Source organism: Dermacentor silvarum, chromosome 7, assembly GCF_013339745.2.
Source record: "Dermacentor silvarum isolate Dsil-2018 chromosome 7, BIME_Dsil_1.4, whole genome shotgun sequence".
Classification (NCBI taxonomy): Eukaryota; Metazoa; Arthropoda; class Arachnida; order Ixodida; family Ixodidae; genus Dermacentor; species Dermacentor silvarum.
Window position 1 is genome coordinate 100892437 of NC_051160.1, and position 24527 is coordinate 100916963.

Consider the following 24527-nt stretch of genomic DNA (forward strand, 5'->3'; position numbering starts at 1 on the left):
CGTACTTGTGCGCGGTCGCTGAGGAGATGTATGGCGCACCGCCGTGAGCGCCATCTAGTTTCTCTAAAACAAACTGCTCCGCGAAAAGGGTCAATAGGCAACGTGGTGCACTGGCTATGCGCCCGAATAGACAAATTGCCGCTGGCTGCTGTCTGGCCTATAAAATTCGGGCCATTGCGTTTGCGCCACTGGTTATGTGCCAGAACTCACTACTTCGGCAGTGCGTATAACCCACTGGGTATGTGCGCATTCTCGGCCAATCCCCCAGAATGGATGCGTCATTGTTACGCAAGGGGTATAAGCCCATGCACAGCCGTCCTCGTGGGATCGGGAAGTTTCTTCACTGGTCGTGGTCGTGGCCGGAGTCGTGTCTATAGCCGCTGCAGCAGTCTCAATCACAGCGTCTGTTGCAACTTTCTCGGGCAGAGCGTCCTCAATCTTGAATTGGCGGGCCTCTGTGCACCGGCGGCCTTCACATAGAGAAAAACGTTAATACGTACCAGAACGTGCCTGAATAACAAAGGTTCTCACTCGATGCGATGCTGATTCATGCAGATTTGGCCTTATGTATTTAGATATGTGTCGTGCTTCTCTGTGCATATGCGCCACTTATGGACATTCTCTGTGCTCGAGGAAACCGTGATACGCGCGCGGGTTCGGTTCCTCCCAGAACCAGATATATTTTAAATTAATCTATCAAGAGTGTGGCACGTAGCCACTGTGGATGATTGACCTACAAATGCCGCATGCCCCACCTCATTATGTATAAATGTTCTCTCTGTCCCTGTCTCTCTCGACAAACATCGTACATCGTATTCGTCCTCGTTACACAGATAGCTAACCGACAGCTACAGTGACGAGGCTGTGCTCGTGTCATCGGCTACCTCGCTAACTCAAACAATTAGGCTTCTCGTCGTTGACGTCATTTGTATAGCCAACACTGCCTTGGATCGACGTGTTTTATTGCGATAGCAGTTATATATGGATGCTCGAGGCGCGACGGAGACGCGGCGTTCGTCCGGCGTTAAGGGACGTGCTGTGCATAGGCTCTCGTTTTCCAACCCATTTCCGGAGCTTGAGCCTGTTCCTCATGCTGACCATTGCCTGCAATCGACGCGGAAAGTCTCCGGGATCATTTTGCGACCACCCCGTCCCCATTGAGTGACATTCTCACCGTTTGTCGTCTAATTGGATCCCCGCGGCTCTTTGCGACCATGACAGCCGCAGGCGTCCAACACAATCGCTAAGCCTTGGCTTCGTCGAAGGTTTAGCCTGCCGACGGCAATCTCCGGGAGCTCTGACTAGGGACAGTGACACACTTTCGACAAATCTGCATGAATCAGCATCGCATCGAGTGAGAACCTTTGTCTTTCAGGCACGTTCTGGTACGTATTAACGTTTTTCTCTCCGTGAAGGCCGCCAGTACACAGAGGCCCGCCAATTCAAGATTGAGGACGCTCTGCCCGAGAAAGTTGTAACAGACGCTGTGATTGCGACTGCTGCAGCGGCTATAGACACGACTCCGGCCACGACCACGACCAGTGAAGAAACTTCCCGATCCCACGAGGACGGCTGTGCATGGGTGCTGGCCAAAGGAAGCGAAGCACGCAACGGACCTCTGCGTCCCGACGCTGACAATCAGCCAAACAACAATCAGCCAGTTTCAAGGCAAACTGCGCCAGCCCCGGATATTGCGGCCACCCCTTGCCACTCCACGACCACCCCATGCTTTACCCCTCCGCGACTACAAGGCCATCCTGCGCCCACATGGACCAATAGACTCGTCCCACCTTGATCCGGGCGATTGGGGAGGCCGCGGGCTTGCCCCCGGCCGAAGTGGATCGGCTTGTCTTTCGCCTTTTCCCGGAACAGAATCTTGCTGTGGTAAGCACGCCGCATGAACACATCGTCTTGAACATGTACAGCGTCCAAGACCTTCGCCTGTGCCAGCGCACCTACCCCGTTCCGGTGTACAGTGGCTCCCGACAAAGCGTGTAACGGAATCATCTCCGGTGTCGACCCGCGAACGACCCCGCCCGAACTTATGGATCATCTCGTTACACCGGGCTACACCGCCCTGCCGGCACGTATGATGGGCAAATCGAACACGAACCTAGAGCCTCACCTTCGACGCACCCCGTGTTACCCGCTACGCTCGCTACTACGTAGCCGAATACCATTGCTACGTGCATCGCCCCGGCAGCAAGTCGGCTCGCTTTGCCCCGAGTTGGGACATCGCTCTGACAACTGCCACACACCGGACTGCATCATATGCGAGATATGCGGCGTTGATAACCCGGCTCCGGGACACTGCTGCTCACCCAAGTGCCGCTCGAGCGGAGGCGATCACCCCACCACAGACGCCGGCTGCCCCGCCCGCGTTGGGCCCCCTTCAAGAAGGAACGGGTTCGGAAGGTGCTTCAGCAGGAGCAGCAGCAGCAGCAGCAACGACAACTGGATTATCAGTCTACATCCCCATCCTTAACCCTGGTCGAGCAAACTACCCTGGCTAGGAAGTCACGATCATGATCGCGGTGCCAAGCGAAGTCACGACGCAAGGACCGCTTTCACACCCGCTCAAGAATGGGGTCATGCCCACAGCCAGCAAAGCGGATGGCCACTTCGCAGAACGCTACCCCATCGAAGACAGGAGGTAAGTTGGACCAAGGATCCTCCCATGCTCTCACCGCCCTCCCCTTGTCCATATCCCAACCCCGCTTCACCCACTTAACCCGCGCAGACCACACAGACCCCCACATGAATACGCTTCAACAGCTTCATTCTGAGCTGGAGGCCCCGATCGGCAGAAGATGTCGACGCTCACCTGCAGCTCCGACAGCATAGAAAGCTTGCTCTACAAGCGCTTCTGCCCGAAGGCCATGACCCCCTCCCTCCTGGGCTTCCACGCCGGGAATGCGTGGCACTCAGCCGTCTACGCACCGGCACGGCAGTCACGTCTGCGCTAAAAGACACAAAAAAACAAGATGGTGACCACGCTCCATGACCTGACAACGAGCAGCATCACGCCTCTATCCACCGAAATACTGTAAGAAACCCAGACAAATAGCAAATACGCCAGGAGCTCGCCCCCGTCCAGACAACACCACCGAGCGCAAAACGGTCTCGCCTATACACGGCGAGCGCCGATCAGTCCCGATACCCGAATGTGTGGATGCGTAACGCGGGCCAACTTGTCGTATGGCAATGGAACTGCTAGGGGGTTCCGCCGCAAGCGGGGCTCCTTGCGGCAATACATTGCCACGACCACGGTGGCTCCTGATATCATTCTCCTTCAGGAGCCCAACTGCATCCCCTCCCTCGCTGGATACAAAGCGCACAGCAATGACTCGCAGCTCGTGAGGACCCTCGTGTCCAACCACTTAATGTTCCTTGTGCATTACACGGCCACCAACATCCCACATCAAAATGTAGAAGTCATCACACACCGTAAACGCAGCGAAATTATCTTTGTTCTAAATATCAACAGTTCCCCCCAGTGCCCGCGCCCATAATTTCTACTACCTATTTAATGACATTAGCAAGCTCTGGAGCAAATAATTGCTCTGCGGAGACTTTAACGCACCGCACGTCTAAGGTTACCTAAAGAAACCGTGAAAGGGACAAAATTGTGGTATGGTATATCCAACATGCGCTTCACATTGTTTTCTAATCCCCCGCAACCCAGCCGCGTTGGGAGCAATGTCAAGCGGGATACGTGTCCCGACCTCATAATGCTCCTCGGCACTGGAGTGGTCGCGTCCATCAGGCCCTTAGACGAAAATCAAGGTAACGATCAATACATCAGTCGCAACCACCCTTCCTCTCTGCAATTCGTGCCTACCCGAGCCCTGGGTTCGTATAACGGATTGGGCTCGGTTTCGGGAGCGTCGGACCGCCGTTCCAAAACGCGGGTGGGCACAAGTAAAGTCCCTAGATATATTTTTTTTTCTTTTTTAAAAATAGAGCAGAAAATCTAGGGATATTAGGCACAAGGCCTGGCTCGCAACCCATCATTGCCGACCTCGAGACCACCACAAGCGCGATCGCCCCTACGTCTGCCACTCCCGACGTTGACCAACACACGCTCCACCTGAGGGACGCGAGGAGGGGGCTGACGAAGCGATGGTAGAAGCAGTGCCTGAATCACAAACTGCAACTACGGGTTGCCCGTATCACGCGAGAAGCGCAGGAGTACGCTTAGGCTCTTACCAGTAACAACTGTAAAGGATTCTTTGACCATCTGTCCGGTACACTTGGTACGGCTAAAATGTGGGCACTTCTCCGGGCACTGATAGATCCACCGGACACCAAGACGCCGACACACAAGCGGTTACACCTTCTTTCTCAACTCGTCCCGGGACTACCCGAAACGTAGTCCGTAGCCACGACGATACACTTGTTCGCGTATGTTCACGTCGGAAACAAGACCTGGAATGCGACTCGCAGATCAGATTTCTCACTATCGCCGACTTTGCTCGCCGCTATCACTGCGCTTGATTGTTACTTGTATTGCTGGGCACAAGTTGCCCCATTAAAAAGCGAAATTTGTAACTCACTGTTTTGACACTGCGCCGTTCTTTACCGTCACTACCACATGGCAATATGTTGCCACTAATTCAAGAAGAGACAGGTAAACTTCAATAGAGTGTTGTGCATTGTGTTTGGACAACGTTTCTTTTATCGAAGATAAACCATCAGGGATTGGAATGTTGGTGTATAGGGCCGTGACGTCTAGTGTTTCGAGAGTTATGATTCGTGGTAGCATGCCTTTAGTATTATTGACGTCTATAATTCTCAATAGGTATGGCGTATCTTCTGCAAATAACGTAAATGTTAGTGGATAAATTAACAAGGAAGGGTTAAGAAATGCGGATAGGCTCTCTGAGTTTTGTTATTCGATACTGCCGGACGTCCTGGGATATTAGCGATGTTCAGTGGTGGAATTTTATGAATTTTCGGAAGGAGGTAGAAGGGGGGCGTCTTGTAGTTTTGTTGCTTGGCTTAAGAAATTTGAATTCTGACGGTGTTATTAATTCATCAGCAAAAAGCGATTTCAGCCTATTGGTGATTGTCAGTGTGTATGGTAATGTCCGATCGTTGTCTAGCTTACGGTAATGTTCAGGGTTGTTTAGCTGTCTGTAAGCCTCGTGCTTATACTTATCTCCACACTTATCTGCTTCATTAACGATAATGTCGTTCCGGCAACTAAGGTTTGAAGTTATATACGACTCTGTGAGGAAGTTATGTTTTTAGGTCACTTAGCTGTCTAGAATTGGCTTATAATTTCTTTAGCGACAGTTTTATGATATAGATCGAGTTCTATGACTTGTTCTGGTTCAGGAGTCCAAGTGAATTGGTCTCTTAAGTGGTGTCTCGCTGTATGATGCGTTGTTGTCTGCAAAAAAAATGTATGTTACGCATTGGTTGGGAAAATTATGAAATGTCCTTGTGGACCTCGAATTCATTTATTGTCTTGTTCATGGAACAAAAGTTTAGGCCCTTGCTAAGCACGCGTATTTCTTCCCAGCTGAATGTTTGGTGAATGCTCCTCTTGTAGACCTATCCTGCTTCGACGTTACGCCACAGTATTGTGAACACTCGTAAATATTCAAATAAATCAATCAGCTTGGACTCTATTTCGTGCAAACACAAAACTTTACATTTAGAAAAATTCACAGAAAGAGGTCAGAAAGCCCAAACCTGCATAGGAAACCCACTAGCACCCGTATGTAGATATCATCATTGCCGTTACCAAACCGACTGCTCTATCTCATGTCCACATGCTCTGGATGAAGACGAAGAAGAAAAGTTCCGAAAACGGACGCCATGCATCAAGCTAGGCCGACCAGCCGCCTTACGCGAACCCCAACGGGTTCCACGAGCAGAGCTTCTCTGGACTTCATGGGGTCAGGTCCCGGGCCTAGCGTCCCTGCGACGTCCAACCATGCGGTGCCCTCGTCGTCATTTCAGGACCGGGGACATCAAGACCTGGTCGAGGCACTCCACGATCTCGACAGTGGGCACCGCTCGCGGGCCTCGTCAGCGGCCAGCATATCGGCAGCGCCAGTGGCCTCAGGTGTGCAACGAGTAACGAGTACTCTTAATGGCGTATTCGAACAGTTAATTTGCAACCGCCGTTTTGAGTTCTTGTCATTCAATGTATGCGATCATCATCACTTGCTTCATTGCCTGTTGGCTTTGGGTAGTTGTAACTAACAAAACATGGAGCCCAGTCAAGTACCCCTTATTATTCTCGTTTTATGGCGTTAACCGTTTATCATGTCACAAACGCGGTCATCGATGAAGATGTTTGTTTGCATCAAAAATGCCCCCCGCTGAACACGAAAAAAAATGGTGTTCCTGAGCGGGATTAATCTTTTGCGAGTTATCTGTTGCAAACACTGCCCCACAACACTTACTTACGCGGAAGCGTGTGACTAGTGGGAGCATTCTGCACGCTAATAGTACTTGCACCATGGACTGAAGTGCCACCTGCGCGTCCTGCGCGACGAAAGCGCTTTTACCTTATCTGCGAGACACTGGTCTCACTTTAATTCTTAATATTGTGTGTTGCGTTTCGTGCATGTTATGTGTCTGTTAGTGAGTCGTACATCCTCCTTTTATCATTCCGTCTAATACTACATTTTCCTGCGGTAGCACGTCTTCGCGTGCCCACAAGCAAACATCTCCAGTTTTCATTTGTCTCTCTATCTCTCTCTCCGTTAAGCGGCCAGTCGGTCGTACAGGTGACTCGTTCGGTCGAACAGAACCGTCACTTTGACAAAGAAGTTTCATATCGCTAGCATTCTCACATCTTGCGCTTCTTCGCCTCTCGCCAGTGGGTCCCCTTCCAAGGGCCGAAGCCGAAAGAAGCGGAGGTGGCGCCATAGGCGGCGAGTCTGGCTGGGCGTCCGCAATCTCCAAGGAGGCCATCTGGGTGCTGGGCATCGTGGTGGCGCTGTGCCTGCTGCTCGTGGCACTCGTCTACCTCAACCTGAGCCACAGGGCGGGCATGTGAACACCGTGCAGTCCTGTCGCTCCTGCCCACAAGACTCATTCGTGGTCTTTCGCAGACCTTGCTTCATTACATGCGCTGATATCGGTATTCACGCTTCGTTTTTATGTATTCAAAAGCATGAGTGAATAAACAGTTTATTTTGGCCTGAATGTATATTAAAACGAAGACCTCCGCAGCAATGGGGGTCGCTAGCTAAAACCGCACGTAACGGTAAAGCCTAATATATTAATGCAGTCTATAGGGCTACTTCCTCGGAAATCTGTCCGTCTGAATGGTATAGAAGGGGTCCTATGGGGGCATATATAAATATACCTTATTACTACGAGTGACTATTGAGATTTATGATTATGTCGATAGATCTCCTGCAGTTACAGTCGGCTTAGAAAGAAAGTACGTCAGTACATTCGGCGCAAGAAGTAACGCTACCAAGTTTACCAAAACCAAAGCCTATGTAACGCAGAATCATTAAAGATATCATTTGCTTTTACTCAGGAAAGCTTGTAGGGCACCTACAGTCGCCGCTACAGTCGAGCGCAAAAAGAAAGCAGATAGTACAGTTGCCACAACAAGTAACTATACCACGGAGAAAGAAAGCAGGCGACTACAGTTGTCACAAGTATACCATACAGTCGGTGTGGAAAGAATGCTGATCAGTACTGCTGCCGCCACACGTAACTATACGATACAGACAGTGCAGAAGGAAAACAGGTCACTACTGTTGCCGCAACAAGTAACTATATCATACAGTTAGTGTAGAAAGAAAGTGAGCCACTACAGTTGCCGCAACAATTACACCATACAACTAGTCGGCCATACGTACAGTTGGTGCAGAAATAAAGCAGACCACTGCAGTTGCCGCAACAATTAAGCCTAATTAAGCAAGTTATTAGCCTAACCAAGAATAATAGATGAATATTTAAGATTATTTAAGCTTAATTTCGACTGATAACCATCCAATGGAAGCTAATCAGAATTAGGGTAACTGAAATGTCGGTTAATTGAGGGCAATTCTGAATAGTGTTGATAATTGTCTTTTTTTAAATAAGCTATCAAGAGTGTGGCACGTAGCCACTGTGGATGATTGACCTAGGATTGGCACATGCCCCACCTAATTATGTATAAATGTTCTCTCTGTCCCTGTCTCTCTCGACAAACATCGTACATCGTATTCGTCCTCGTTACACAGATAGCTAGCCGACAGCTACAGGTGACGAGGCTACGCTCGTGTCATCGGCTACCTCGCTAACTCAAACCATTAAGCTTCTCGTCGTTGACGTCATTTGTATACCAACACTGCCTTGGATCGACGTGTTTTATTGCGATAGCAGCAATATATGGATGCTCGAGGCGCGACGGAGGCGCTGTGTTCCATTGGCGTTAAGGGACGTGCTGTGCATGGGCTCTCGTTTTCCAACTCATTTCCGGAGCTTGAGCCTGTTCCTCATCCTGACTATCGCCTACAATCGACTCGGAAAGTTTCCGGGATCATTTTGAGACCACCCCGTCCCCAGTGAGTGACATTGTCGCCGTTTGTCGTCTTATTGAATCCCCGCAGCTCCTTGCAACCATGCTGCAGCCGCAGGCGTCCAACACAATCGCTAAGCCTTGGCTTCGTCGAAGGTTTGGCTTGCCGACGGGTCTCCGGGAGCTCTGACTAGGGACAGTGACACACTTTCGACAAATCTGCATGAATCAGCATCACATCGAGTGAGAACCGTTGTCTTTCATGCATGTTCTGGTACGTATTAACGTTCTCTCCGTGAACGCCGCCGGCACACAGGGGCCCACCATTTGCAGATGGAGGACGCTCTACCTGAGAAAGTTTTAACAGACGCTGTGATTGCGACTGCTGCATCGGCTATGGACACGACTCTGCCACGACCACGACCAGTGAAGAAACTTCCCGATCCCACGAGGACGGCTGTGCATGGGTGCTGGCCAAAGGAAGCGCAGCACGCAACAGACCTCTGCGTCCCGACGCTGAGAATCAGCCAGGCAACATTCAGCCAGTTTCAAGGTAAATTGCGCCAGCCCCGGACATTGCTGCCACCCCTTGCCACTCCACGACCACCCCATGCTTTAGCCCTCCGTGACTACAAGGCCATACTGCGCCCACATGGACCAATAGACTCGTCCCACCCTGATCCGGGCGATTGGGGAGGCCGCGGGCTTACCCCCTGCCGAAGTCGATCGGCTTGTCTTTCGCCTTTGCCCGGAACAGAATCTTTCTGTGGTAAGCACGCCGCATGAACACATAGTCTTGAACCTGTACAGCGTCCAAGACCTTCGCCTTTGCCAGCGCACCTACGCCGTTCCGGTGTACAGTGGCTCCCGACAACGCGTGTAAAGGAATCATCTGCGGTGTCGATCCGCGAACGACCCCGTCCGAACTTATGGGTCATCTCGTTACACCGGGCTACACCGCCCTGCAGGTACGTATGATGGGCAATTCGAAAACTACCCTCCTCACCTTCGACGGGCCCCGTGTTTCCCCGCTACGCTCGCTATACTACGTCGCCGAATACCGCTGCTACGTGCATCGCCGCACCAGCAAGTCTGCTCACTTTGTCCCCAGTTGGGACATCGTTCTGACAATTTCCTCACACCGGACTGCACCATATGCGGGATATGCGGCGTTGATACACCGGCACCGGAACACTCCTGCTCACCCAAGTGCCGCTCGTGCGCAGGCGATCACCCCACCACAGACGCCGGCTGCCCCGCCCGCGTTAGGCCCCCTTCAAGAAGGAACGGGTTCGGAAGGCGCTTCAGCAGGAGGAGGAGCAGCAGCAGCAGCAACGTCAACTGGATTATCAGTTCACATCCCCATCCTGAACCCTGGTCGAGCAAACTACCCTGGCTAGGAAGTCACGATCATGATCGCGTGCCAAGCGAAGTCACGACGCAAGGACCGCTTTCACACCCGCTCAAGAATGGGGTCATGCCCACAGCCAGCAAAGCGGATGGCCACTTCGCAGAACGCTACCCCATCGAAGACAGGAGATAAGTTGGACCAAGGATCCTCCCATGCTCTCACCGCCCTCCCCTTGTCCATATCCCAACCCCGCTTCACCCACTTAACCCGCGCAGACCACACAGACCCCCACATGAATACGCTTGAACCGCTTCATTCTGAGCTGGAGGCCCCGATCGGCAGAAGATGTCGACGCTCACCTGCAGCTCCGACAGCATAGAAAGCTTGCTCTACAAGCGCTTCTGCCCGAAGGCCATGACCCCCTCCCTCCTGGGCTTCCACGCCGGGAATGCGTGGCACTCAGCCGTCTACGCACTGGCACGGCACTCACGTCTGCGCTAAAAGACACAAAAAAAACAAGATGGTGACCACGATCCATGACCTGACAACGAGCAGCATCACGCCTCTATCCACCGAAATACTGTAAGAAACCCAGACAAATAGCAAATACGCCAGGAGCTCGCCCCCGTCCAGAACACAACCGAGCGCAAAACGGTCTCGCCTATACACGGCGAGCGCCGATCAGTCCCGATACCCGAATGTGTGGATGCGTAACGCGAACCAACTTGTCGTATGGCAATGGAACTGCAAGGGGGTTCCGCCGCAAACGGGGCTCCTTGCGGCAATACATTGCCACGACCACGGTGGCTCCTGATATCATTCTCCTTCAGGAGCCCAACTGCATCCCCTCCCTCGCTGGATACAAAGCGCACAGCAGTGACTCGCAGCTCGTGAGGACCCTCGTGTCCAACCACTTAATGGTCCTTATGCATTATACGGCCATCAACATCCCACATCAAATCACACACCGTAAACGCAGCGAAATTCTCTTTGTTCTAAATATCAACAGTTCCCCCCGTGCCCGCACCCATAATTTCTACTACCTATTTATTGACATTAGCAAGCTCGGGAGCAAATAATTGATCTGCGGAGACTTTAATGCACCGCACGTCTGGGGTTACCTAAAGGAAACCGTGAAAGGGACAAAATTGTGGTATGGGATATCCAACATGCGCTTCACATTGTTTTCTAATCCCCCGCAACCCACCCGCGTTGGGAGCAATGTCACGCGGGATACGTGTCCCGACCTCATAATGCTCCTCCGCATTGGAGTGGTCGCGTCGAGCAGGCCCTTAGACGAAAATCAAGGTAACGATCAATACATCGTCGCAACCACCCTTCCTCTCTGCAATTCGTGCCTACCCGAGCCCTGGGTTCGTATAACGGATTGGGCTCGGTTTCGGGAGCGTCGTACCGCCGTTCCTAACGCGGGTGGGCACAAGTAAAGTCCCTAGATATATATTTTTTTCTTTTTTAAGAAGAGAGCAGAAAATCTAGGGATATTAGGCACAAGGCCTGGCTCGCAACCCTCATGGCCGACCTCGAGACCACCACAAACGCGATCGCCCCTACGTCTGCCACTCCCGACGTTGACCCACACACGCTCCACCTGAGGGACGCGAGGAGGGGGCTGACGAAGCGATGGTAGAAGCAGTGCCTGAATCACAAACTGCAACTACGGGTTGCCCGTATCACGCGAGAAGCGCAGGAGTACGCTTAGGCTCTTACCAGTAACAACTGTAGAGGATTATTTGACCATCTGTCCGGTACACTAGGTACGGCTAAAATGTGGGCACTTCTCCGGGCACTGATAGATCCACCGGACACCAAGACGCCGACACACAAGCGGTTACACCTTCTTTCTCTACTCGTCCCGGGACTACCCGAAACGTAGTCCGTAGCCACGACGATACACTTGTTCGCGTATGTTGACGTCGGAAACAAGACCTGGAATGCGACTCGCAGATCAGATATTTCACTAACGCCGACTTTGCTCGCCGCTATCACGGCGCTTGATTGTTACTTGTATTGCTGGGCACAAGTTGCCACAATAAAAAGCTAAATTTGTTACTCACAGTTTTGACACTGCGTCGTTCTTTACCGTCACTACCACGTGGCAATGTGTTGCCACTAATTCAAGAAGAGACAGGTAAAATTCAATAGAGTGTTGTGCATTCTGTTTGGACAACGTTTCTTTTATCGAAGATCAGGGATTGGAATGTTGGTGTATAGAGCCGTGATGTCTAGAGTTGCGAGAGTTATGATTCGCGGTAGCATGCCTTTAGTATTATTGACCTATATTGTCCCGACCTCGGGACAATATAGGTCAGGCGGTGAAGCGTGTGAAGTGTCGGAGGGGGCACTTGCTATCGAGGGTTATAGCACATTTTGTCCTGCGTACACGTCTAGTCAATAGGTATGGGGTATCTTCTACAAATAACGGAAGTGTTATTGGATAAATCAACAAGGAAGGGATTAAGAAATGTGGATAGGCTCTCTGAGTTTTGTTATTCGATACTGTCGGACATCCTGGGATATTAGCGATGTATAGTTCAGTGGTGGAACTTCATGAATTTTCGGAAGGAGGTAGAAGGGGGCGGGCGTCTTGCAATTGTGCAGCTTGACTAAAGAAATTTCTATTCTGGCGGTGTTATCAATTCATCAGCAAAAAGCGATTTCAGCCTATTGGTAATTGTCAGTGTTGTGTATGGTAATGTCCGATCGTTGTTTAGCTGTCTGTAAGCCTCGTGCCTGTACTTATCTACTGCCTAAACTACTATATTTCCACCCTTATCTGCTTCGTTGATGACAATGTCGTTCCGGCAACTAAGGTTTGAAATAATATACGACTATGTCAGGAAGTTATGTTTTAGGTCACTTAGCTGCCTTGAATTGGAGTTAAAATTTCTTTAGCGACAGTTTTAAGATATAGATCGAGTTCTATAGCTTGTTCTGGTTCAGGAGTCCAAGTGGATTGGTGTCTTAAGTGGTGTCTCGCTGTCTGGTTTGTTTTTGTCTGCGAAAAAATGTATGTTACGCAATGGTTGAGAAAAATCTGAAATGTCCTTTTTAAACTCGAATTCATTTATTGTCTTGTTGATGGACCAAAAGTTTAGGCCCTTGCTAAGCACGCCTATTTCTTCCCAGCTTAATGTTTTGTGAATGCTCCTCTTGTAGACATATCCTGCTTCGACGTTACGTCACAATATTGTGAACACTCGTAAATATTCAAATAAATCAATCAGCTTGGACTCTATTTCGTGCAAACACAAAAGTTTACATTTAGAAAAATTCACAGAAAGAGGTCAAAAAGCTCAAACTTGCATAGGAAACCCACTAGCACCCGTATGTAGATATCATCATTGCCGTTACCAAACCGACTGCTCCATCTCATGTCCACATGCTCTGGCTGAAGACGAAGAAGAAAAGTTCCGAAAACGGACGCCATGCATCAAGCTAGGCCGACCAGCCGCCTTACGCGAACCCCAACGGGTTCCACGAGCAGAATTTCTCTGGACTTCATGGGGTCAGGTCCCGGGCCTAGCGTCCCTGCGACGTCCAACCATGCGGTGCCCTCGTCGTCATTTCAGGACCGGGGACATCAAGACCTGGTCGAGGCACTCCACGATCTCGACAGTGGGCACCGCTCGCGGGCCTCTTCAGCGGCCAGCATATCGGCAGCGCCAGTGGCCTCAGGTGTGCAACGAGTAACGAGTACTCTTAATGGCGTATTCGAACAGTTAATTTGCAACCGGCGTTTTGAGTTCTTGTCATTCAATGTATGCGATCATCATCACTTGCTTCATTGGCTGTTGGCTTTGTGTAGTTGTAACTAACAAAACATGGAGCCCGTCAAGTACCCCTTATTATTCTCGTTTTATGGCGTTAACCGTTTGTCATGTCACAAACGCGGTCAACGATGAAGATGTTTGTTTGCATCAAAAATTCCCACCACTGAACACGAAAAAAAAGGGCGTTCCTGAGCGGGATTAACCTTTTGCGAGTTATCTGTTGCAAACACTGCCCCACAACACTTAATTACGCGGAAGCGTGTGGCCAGTGGGAGCAGGCTGCACGCTAATAGTACTTTCACCATGGACTAAAGTGCCACCTGCGCGTCCCGCGCGACTAAAGCGCGTGTACCTTTTCTGCGAGACACTGGTGTCACTTTAATTCTGAATATTGCGCGTTGCATTTCGTGCATGTTATGTGTTTGTTGTGTGTTGTATGTCCTCCTTGTATCATTTCATCTAATATTGCATTCTCCTGAAGTAGCACGTCCTTGCGTGCCCACAAGAAAACATCTCCAGTTTTCATTTGCCTCTCTCTCTCTCTCCGTTCACCGGCCAGTCGGTCGTATACGTCACTCATTTGGTCGAACAGAGCCGTCACTTTGACAAAGAAGTTTCATATCGCTAGCATTCTCACATCTTGCGCTTCTTCGCCTCTCGCCAGTGGGTCCCCTTCCAAGGGCCGAAGCCGAAAGAAGCGGAGGTGGCCCATAGGCGGCGAGTCTGGCTGGGCGTCCGCAATCTCCAAGGAGGCCATCTGGGTGCTGGGCATCGTGGTGGCGCTGTGCCTGCTGCTCGTGGCACTCGTCTACCTCAACCTGAGCCACAGGGCGGGGATGTGAACACTGTGAAGTCCAGTCGCTCCTGCCTACAAGACTGTTCGTGGTCTTTCGCAGACCTTCTTCCATTACATACGCTGATATCTCTATTCACGCTTCGTTTTTATGTATTCAAGAGCATGAGTGAATAAACAGTTTATTTTGGCCTGAATGTATATTAAAACGAAGACCTCCGCAGCAATGGGGGTCGCTAGCTAAAACCGCACGTAACGGTAAAGCCTAATATATTAATGCAGTCTATAGGGCTACTTTCCTCGGAAATCTGTCCGTCTGAATGGTATAGAAGGGGTCCTATGGGAGCATATATAAATATACCTTATTACTACGAGTGACTATTGAGATTTATGATTATGTCGATAGATCTCCTGCAGTTACAGTGAGCTTAGAAAGAAAGTACGTCAGTACAGTCGGCGCAAGTTTACCAAAAACCAAAGCCTATGTAACGCAGCATCATTAAAGATATCATTTGCTTTTACTCAGGAAAGCTTGTAGGGCACCTACAGTCGCCGCTACAGTCGGCGCAAAAAGAAAGCAGATAGTACAGTTGCCACAACAAGTAACTATACCACGGAGAAAGAAAGCAGGCGACTACAGTTGTCACAAGTATACCATACAGTCGGTGTGGAAAGAATGCTGATCAGTACTGCTGCCGCCACACGTAACTATACGATACAGACAGTGAAGAAGGAAAACAAGTCACTACTGTTGCCGCAACAAGTAACTATATCATACAGTTAGTGAAGAAAGAAAGTGAGCCACTACAGTTGCCGCAACAATTACACCATACAACTAGTCGGCCATACGTACAGTTGGTGCAGAAATAAAGCAGTCCACTACAGTTGCCGCCACAATTAAGCCTAATTAAGCAATTATTTAGCCTAACCAAGAATAATGAAAAATATTTAAGAATATTTAAGCTTAATTGCGACTGATAACCATTCAATGGAAGCTAATCAGAATTACGGTAAAAGAAATGTAGGTTAATTGAGGGCAATTGTGAATAGTATAGATAATTGTCTTTATTTTACGCTATACTAATTAACATAATAATAATTTAGATTAATCGGGAGCACTTAAAAATATTTGCGTGTATTTAAGGTAATGTGAACGTAATTGAAATTAATTGCTTAATTACTTGTTTAATTAATTATTTATTACCCTAATTTTTATTACACAATTATTCAACTACAGTTAAAAAACAACGATGAAACCGAGCTAGCGGCGCCATCATACGACCAGACGCGTTCGAATACTCCAGAGTAGTACGTGTGCAAGATGCGCGACTGGAAATAGTGCTTACGGACTACCTGACAAGCGTCGCCTGGGAGTTTCTGCAGCACTTTTTATCGCTTATATATTTACGACCATACTACTCACGTGTATTAATTTGGTATCTTTGTGTAGAGGAAGCAAGTCATTACTCGACCATGAATGGATAAGTTACACCAAATTTTCATTGTTTTTGCTTTTGCCTTCTTGTACTTTGCGTTTCTCATTGCCAAAAAGAATGTTTTTTTTTTTTTTTAGCTACCTACTGCCGCCCGATTCTTGGCCTATCCCCCTCAGTGGGTGCGAGCCATGGTTAAGGTTCATCATCATCATCAGCATGCACCAGATGATGCATGACGCAATCGGAACTGAGTGAGTGAGTACGAACTTTATCGAGGTCCTGAGGAGAAAGAATTAAAGCGGGGCCGGAGGCCCCGCCAATCAATCCGATGGATCCACCCAGGTCGGTGCCGGTAGACAGAGTCCTTCGGCGACGGCCCGGGCCCTCTGGACAGCCTTGAGCTGAGCGATGAGCTCTGTACTTCTGAGCGCTGAGTCCCAGGAGGACTGGTCAGGAAAGTCCGTGGCCGCGTTGGCAGGGCACAGCCAGAGCATGTGTTCGAAGCTGTTGTATTCGTGGCCGCAGTGAGGGCATGCAGTAGGAAGGTCAGGATTGATCCTGCTTAGTGTTGTTGGTGTGATGTATGTCCTAGTCTGCAACTGTCTGTAAGTGACGGCCTGTGCTTTTTTGAGGTTAAATTTTCGCGTCTTGATAGCCGTTTAGAGAGGCATACAGCTCCGCAGTACGTTTGACGATTCCGAGCGGTCGCGTTTGGAAGGGCTCACCCCGTCATACTAGGTATAACTGATGACACTCAGACCACTGCTCATCAGGAGTTATAAAGCCTACAAACGTGCATTTTTTCCAAAATTTTCATGCTTGTTAGTCTATGTCCTCCCCACGTTCGACACGCTAGGTCCAGAAATGACGTGAGGAGACTCGGGCAGCAAGACAAGAGGGGTGCCACCGTTTACCAGGGCGGGCCCACAACGCTAGCACGATTAGAAGGTGAGATCGCAGGACCCCCCTTCCAATAGCTGTATCGCGAGTTAAGCATGTAAGTGTTGTAATCTGCGAATAAGTGTCCCCTGTGTGTTTGGTTACGTTATTTCTGTACCTTAGTGCATATATTCCCTAAGCAGCGCGCACAACACTTTTCACGTGCCCTACTGCAGCTGCGTCCCCGATACAGCCTTGCCGATTTTACTTTGAGCTTAGGTAATTTTTACCAAAAAATAATTAAGCAACATTTAGGGTATTGCTTTAAACGCGACATCTTCGATGAAGAACAGCCTATAGAGAAAAACGAAATAATTTTTTGTGATTTAACTGCTGTGATTTTCTTACTTTTAATCAAAAACATTAAACGCTTTCATAACCAGTACCGTTGAATCTTTTTTTACTCATTGCTGTTTACCACCACCAGGTATACTGCACTTGATAGTAAGTTAAAAATAAATAGATCAGAACGAACAAGAGAAGGTTGTTTCATTATTTATTAGCGTAGGCGAGGCGCCTTCGGTAAAAAAAAAAAAAAGGCTGTTGGATGGCAGCAGAAGTGAAAGCTCGGCGAGTTCGTATTGGACGAGAAAGGGATGCACGCACGACACGACAACCCTCAAATGATATATTTACTGAAAAGCACGGTTATTTATAATAATGTTGTTTAACTATTATTTTGTTATCATCCCTTTGGAAACGGGGTGGCGACAAATAGTCACCCAGCCTGCTTCATCAGTCTAGCATTTTCCTTATCTTTATTATAGGTATATTCTCTCTCTTTTTCTCTAGGCTCTATATTCACTCTATCTCTAGGATTCAATTTTTTACCCCCCTCCCCCCAATACGCGTACTCTAAAAATATCTTGCTCATCTCTACGGCTGACCAGTTAATGCTTCAATCAGCTTCGATTCCCGCTGCTTCTGGAAGATCTTCCAGGGTGAAAATCTTGGCATTCTATTACGATGTGCTGAATCGTGTCCGAACTTTTGCTTCTGCAGACACTTGCCTCATCCTGCGGGGAATATGTTCTCCCGCATGTGCTTGCCCTCAGGCAGCCAGCTCGGGCTTTCGAACGGCAACTTGGCGCCAGCCCTTTGTATTATCGTACAAAATTTCGCTCCTGAATTTCTGCTTGCTGTCTTTGTAAACCTTCAATGATGATGATGATGGTCGTGGTCTTCCCCTTTGTATCGGGTGGGCACCGCACTTTCCTCACCGCTAAATGTAAAAAAAAACAAATATCTAAAACAAAGGTTGGGCTCCCGTTCCACGCTGTGAACATAGTTCGCTAGCGAAGCCGTGATATCACGTGATCCGGTAGACCAATGTGACGTAGCCTTGAACTGGATCCTGACAAGCCTGAACGCGACGCCGTTGTGCATATCGACGTTATTCCTTTCGTCGCTCATGGTATTCGCGCTGCTCTTCAGGCGTCCAAACTGTGTGTAGCTTGCTTTGGATAGGAACCGCTGCGTCCTGCTTAGCATGAGCACAACGCCGTTGTGCATTATGACATGCTTGTTCCCGCCGCCGCTCACCGTCTCCAAGCTGGTCTTCGAGTCTCCTAACTATGCGTGGCCTTTCCATAGAGCTCTCACAAGACAAATGTAATCCGTTGCTAGGCGGGTTCATTTTTTTGCAAATGAAAGTGTAGTGAGGTCACTTCCTGTGTCGTATGCCACAGTTGCCATTTCCCGGCAACTGCAGCTTACGCAACCGTAATATTTCCCGGGAAAACCTTGCGGCAAACGCTATGTGCGAAGGCAAGATTTCTGGTGCTTTTTTTTTCTTTCCCTCGCAAGGCCGGCGCCGCCGCTTCCCCGAATGCGCCGAGGCGAGCGCCATCTGGTGGTGATGCATAGAATCCAGCGTCGCACACGACGCGCGCCTTCCACTTTGATTGGTTGAATTGCCTGTCGACGGAGACGAAGAAATCCCGGGATCCTAGTCATATATGCAGCTTCGCTATAAAAAAGAAAAACCCAAAGCAGTTCCATGAACAGCATACGCACCGTTCACTGTCCCTATTGTCCACCACGTTAAAAGAACGTCTTTTTCACTGCGTCATCTGCTAGTAATCAACCAAAAATAAACAAACAAAGACGACATGCCGTACTAGTAGCAGTTGATTATTGCTGTGTTCGATAAATAGCAATCTTGCGAAGTTTTATTGCGATAACAATTATACGGACGCTCGAAGCACATTCACGTCGCCGCCGTTGTCGTGCTTTGCCGCTGAAAACGACAAAGCAAAGGGGACGCACTGTCAACGCTTAGCGGTTACAGTGCGCACACGTCTACGCCCAACCGTTACGGTGTCTGAGCAAGGGCAATCAATAGTATTCTGCCTTCCACTGCCGTGCACGAACGCTGTGCGTACGACCACTATAAGCACACTAGCGTTCCTGCCGAGCTGCTGTATGTATGCTCTGGCCCGAGAAGTAAACGTCAACTGGATAACGCCGAAGTTTCCCGTCGATCTCACTTTATGCACCATTGAGGTGACCGTCTTCAACGCCACTGGCGGCGCTCATCACGCCGGCGTTGTGGGACGCCTGGTAGCTGACATGGCGCTGTTCCTGTAGCTGTAGCAGGAGTTGCATTGCGTGCTGCGGTGCGTCAACATGTCGCACCCGCGTGTAGTTAGAACACCGTCGTAGGAGTTCAAGCTCAGTGCTAAACATTGATATCGATGTTAGTGCTTCGTCCCTACATGCAAACTGCCAAAACATAACAGCGAAGCAGTGAAGGGTGGTTTTCGTGCAGGGAAGGTCGGCGTGCGACGGCGTGGTCGATATAAATGTAAATGCAACGCAACGTGTGTCGTCGGAGCCGCGAATTTGCCGTGAAGGGTAATTAGCAAGAGTGAAATACATTTATTAATGAAGTGTGTGCGTGTGTGTGCGTGTGAACTGAAAGAAGTACATGCGCACGTAGAAAAACAAACATTTAATTTCGACGTTCCGGCCGGGGTCCGGAATTCATCAAGAGTGCGATTTAAAGCACCCGCAAAAGAAATATATTCATTGGTGCACCCAACATGTCGGCAATCTTGGAAACACGTCTCTTGCTGGTTGTGCACACGCGTCAGCCTGCCTATGCTTTCATTAATTCACCTATAGAAAGTGTGCTGAACTTGTGCATTAGAAATGACTCGCAAACTTCTCTGTCATAGTGGGTGGAGAATCCTGATTTTAAAATAGAGGCCTGAAATTCTTCGATAGGGCTGCTTAGTGTGTTCACATGTTTGGAGATTGGGAGCTGCGGTACAGATTTTACATGTAATTTGTAATTATTAAAACGTAGCCTAAAAGGGGTTTCCGTTTGTCCGATTTATTAATTGTGCGAGGCAAATGGTGCATTAGAGGAAATACACAACGCTGCAAAGTGTCACTGTTGTAATCCCCTTGGTGCCTGCAATCCTACTCTTGAGGCCGAAACGTCGACATTAAATGTTTGTTGTTCTACGTGTGGCTGCGCTTCTTTCAATTTATTCAACACCGTATCCGAAGAAACACCTGTACTTCCTTCCTTCCTTCATACATACATACATACATACATATTGAAGGTTACTACTTCCCGCCGTGGTTGCTCAGTGGCTATGGTGTTGGGCTGCTGAGCACGAGGTCGCGGGATTGAATCCCGGCCATGGCGGCCGCATTTCAATAGGGGCGAAATGCGAAAACACCCGTGTACTTAGATTTAGGTGCACGTTAAAGAACCCCAGGTGGTCCAAATTTCCGGAGTCCCCCACTACGGCGTGCCTCATAATCAGATCGTGGTTATGGCACGTAAAATAAAACCCCATAATTTTTTGGACTGGTTACTGATGAATTATTCTAGGATAAGTTACTTCGCTTATATATCTCGTTGGGATAGACAGCTGCTTATAAGCGCAGTATTCTTAGCAAATAATGCGTAATTTGTTTCTCACATCGCATTAGAGCGGCTTCACATTGGAGTCGGCTAGAAGTATGTACGGCTGCGGCTGCGAAAGCTGCCGGTGCTGCTGATACCGCGAAAGCTGACGAGCTGCCGGTACCGCGAAAGCTGCTGGTGCTTGCGTGCCGTAACTAAGAACGAGGGGCCGAATTCACAAAGCTTTTCTTTCGTAGGTTCGCGTTGCCATTGGCTGCCTGCCTTTGCTAATCATATGTCTGGCCCATCCGGATTGGCTAAAATTCTTTCTTCCGAAAAATTCTAGCGTAAGAAGTTTTTGCGAATGGAGGCCCAGGGGTGTAGCAACCATCCCCCCCCCCCTCATCCTCTTCCGAAATTTGTGAGGGATGCCTGCAGCAAAAAAGGGCGTGAGACAACACGTGTCTGCCTACCCCCCCCCCCCCCCCCCCCATCCCCCTACTCCACTGCTATAGGAACAGCCAGTCACGACCGCGTGAGCCAGCAGAGTCTTAGTACTTTCATGAATCAGTGTCAGATTGAAAGAAATCCGTGAAGGCATTTTTACAAAATTTTCAAAGGCGGATGCAAAAGAATAATATATATAAAACAGAATGGCTGTCACCTCCAGTGATGCTATAACCCGCCCAATAACATCGTTAATACTTCAATATGAGCAACAGAAACTCAAAATAAAATTAAGCGTAAAAGGGAAAGATAAACAATTGAAATTGCAACGATGAATAAGATGCTCATCTTAAGAACCCAACATGTACAAAACTAAGATAAAGCTCGCTGCTTTCGTAGGAGCAATTGATTTGCCCATTCCACCGAGGAGAAGCGGAGGAATTCAGCCAGGAAAGGCCACAATTAAGCGTAAGGCCAAGTCCAAAGAAAACAAATTAGTACTAAGGAACTCAGAACAGGGCAACGGTACGTCGTCGTCTCGAATTTTAATATTACACGACGCAAACCTGAAACGCTGACACGGCGTTCGCATCTGAGAAACACCAAGGCCTTCTAGAATAGTTGCCAGAACTTGGTAGTCGCCGCAAGCAGCCCCTCGTGGCGTGGTCTCCGACGCCGCATGGCGATCAACTTCTGGTACGAGAAGTAAGCGAGGGCAACCAGCACTGCCAGCAGCAACACCAGGGTCACCGTGAGGCAGAACACCCAATCGGAAGGAGACCGGCCAAGCAGAGGCGCCCTTCGGCGGCGTCGCCCAGCGGAGGGATGCGGCTCAATGTCTGGAGCCATGGCTTCTACGAATCAAGAAAGATATGAAGGCGTCAGTAAGCCTATACCTACAGTCACATCAACTGAATACGAAAAGGCGTGTTAAAGGTATACAGAAAGTCCATCTTCAATGCTGGATTGCCCTTTCAATTTCAGATGAAATCGCGGCTTGAAGAACTGCACCCCTCAAAACATGACTAACTATAACAGTTCAGTGTCTTATAAAAAAAATGTCATCAGATGCAACGCAACGTTGGAATATAAAGAGGCAATGAAAGGTTTGCTTATAAAATTGGAAGAAAGGAGGCTAAGTTTTGTTACTTCGAAATTCGGTTTTAACCGAAACGGGTACATGAAATTAAATTTACCACGGAGATAACACGTGCAGCCGCGAGCCTATCTACAGTACATGCGTTCCGATGCAAACAGCATGACGAGGTCAAGTTATAGGTAATGCGCCAGCCTGCCACGCAAGCATGTTTACTTTTATTTTAAGCGAAGGTTTCTTTGCCTGTCCTCCCTGGTTTGGCGTGGCTGCTGTCTGCTGTCATGTTGCTAGGTCAGTCGGTATCTCGGCGCATTACGAAGGTTATTTTTGGGCCGAGTCCAAGCACCAGCAAACGGGCTTATAGTATAATCTTTAATTGTATACAGGCTGTATACTGACCGACAAAGCATTACCAGTAAACGCACCTCTGCTCTGCATATTAAAATGTTGGAAGGCTATTCAACCTCCAGTTGAAGTTGACGAAAGTCTACCTGAGCGAGTTGAGTTTAAGATAAGGGCGGAATCACTGCACACCGCACTTTGTGCGGTGCGCAGGGGATTCCGCCCTTATGCGCAGGATTCCGGTGCGCAGGATTCCGCTCCTACTCCTGTCCGACACCGCGCAGGGGAGCAGGAGGAGCGTCGGACTGAATTTCTTTTTGTACTGTACTATCTCGGAATTGGCCCACATTTTGACGTGTGATGACGTGTTATTTTTAAATATTTTCCGAGATTTAACAGATGAAAAAGACTATGAAGCACGTCGTTGCGTGAGAAAAGCGGCCGTGGCGTGATGGTTATACAGCACCTGGCTTCTGTGCCAGATGTCCTCTGTTTGAATCCGCCTTTTGGACAATTTTATTGCTTTATTTTTTTAAGTCGCAGTTTTGCCCTGAAAGGCGAAGTGTCGATTGCGATAGCAAATTAGTAGACCGATAGACGACGTAAGGATAATAGTTTTATCGGCCGTTTAAACTCGTAACTATTCGCTTGCTAACTAGATTAACAGGCATGTTGTCATTATTGTGAGACACTATTGTCAAGCATTATTCGTTTTATCGATCGTTGCGCAGTCCTTAGATTCCTGTCGAGTTATACTTCACGCATTGGTCCCATCCGTTTGCGCTGGCAGAATGCATTGATTACATATTTTCCTTTTCAATACCGCTAAGCTGGTCATCACTTGACGAGTGCCGGCCGAGCTCGTTCCAATCCTCCTCTAATCTGCCTCAGTCCTCCGGAGTGGAAGCCTTACCGGCGACCCGCGGCGGCATAATTCAGTGGCTGTAGGGCGTTGTGCTGTTGAGCAGGATGTCGCAGGTTCGACTCCTGCCGCAGCAGCCGCATTCCGATGGAGGCGGTTTGCCAAGATGCTCGTGCGCATGCACGATAAAGAACCCCAGGTGGTTCAGATGAATCTACAGTCCCCCGTTATGGTGTGTCTCATGATGTAATCGTGGTTGTCGCATGCAAATTAAACGCCATAACTTAACTCAGTTTTGAAGCCTTACCGGCGGCCGTGCCGACACCCCATGGCTCGGCTTGGAATTCCACCAGACCGTCCGCAGTGTACGCCAGAGCCGGCTGCGGCCCCGATGCACCGAGTGTAACCGGAGCGTAGAAGCCTTGGCCAGGATCGATGCCCACGGTTCCGGGGACAGGCTGTGGTGGTCGCTGGGGACAGGTACCCTGGACGAGCTGAACCGGCTGGGGATACGGGCTGTCGATATGCGGCACTGGTTCTGGGTACACAGCGTCAGGAGCGGCGGGCTGCGCCATCTCTGCGCAAGGTTCGACGACCTGTGGCTGTTGGACATACGGACCGCCAGGTGCGGCGATCGGAAAAGGCTGGCTAGGGAAGTTCCCGGCCGCATTTCTTGGAAGTGCAGCAGGTGGAGCCGATGAGTACTGCTGGAAGTACATAGCCTATCGACGGTGCACACCGCGAACCGTTGTTGTTCTTGTTCTTCTCTCCAAACGCTGGCTCCTGCCCGCTACGAGGAATTGGCCAAGAAGCAGGGGTTTCACATTTGTTTATTAGGATTATAGCAAAAAATAAAATTTGCATAGTAGAGCATGGCTTCAAGAAAGATAAATTAGAAAAAAAAAGAACTGCCGTTAAGAGTTTCGTGATAAAACAATTTAACATCGAGAACTCAAATAATAAAAGTGATTCAGAACTTTAGAAATTCAACAAGGTAATTATTTTGTGTCCCTAACAAAACTGTAAATTATGAGAAAAGCATCCCTCCATGTGCCTGAATCCCCGTGAAAACGGGGATTCAGCCACAGGGATGCTTTTTTCCCTGTGCCTGAATCCAATTTTTTCC

At 49.1% G+C, this 24527-nt stretch overlaps 2 protein-coding genes across 2 annotated transcripts; one reads left to right on the forward strand and one right to left on the reverse strand.

Annotated features, from left to right (window-relative positions):
• Positions 1 to 5626: 5626 nt before the first annotated feature.
• Positions 5627 to 7239, forward strand: LOC125946542 (uncharacterized). The gene is made up of 2 exons (XM_049670039.1): positions 5627 to 6076; positions 6840 to 7239. Exons 1-2 carry the CDS (start codon positions 5827 to 5829, stop codon positions 7016 to 7018), a joined length of 429 nt encoding a protein of 142 aa, XP_049525996.1. The 5' UTR covers positions 5627 to 5826; the 3' UTR covers positions 7019 to 7239.
• Positions 7240 to 21694: 14455 nt separating this feature from the next.
• LOC125946544 (uncharacterized) lies at positions 21695 to 24192 on the reverse strand. The gene is made up of 2 exons (XM_049670041.1): positions 23709 to 24192; positions 21695 to 21955 (listed from the first exon to the last, which is right to left on the reverse strand). Exons 1-2 carry the CDS (start codon positions 24118 to 24120, stop codon positions 21714 to 21716), a joined length of 654 nt encoding a protein of 217 aa, XP_049525998.1. The 5' UTR covers positions 24121 to 24192; the 3' UTR covers positions 21695 to 21713.
• Between the last annotated feature and the right edge of the window lie 335 nt (positions 24193 to 24527).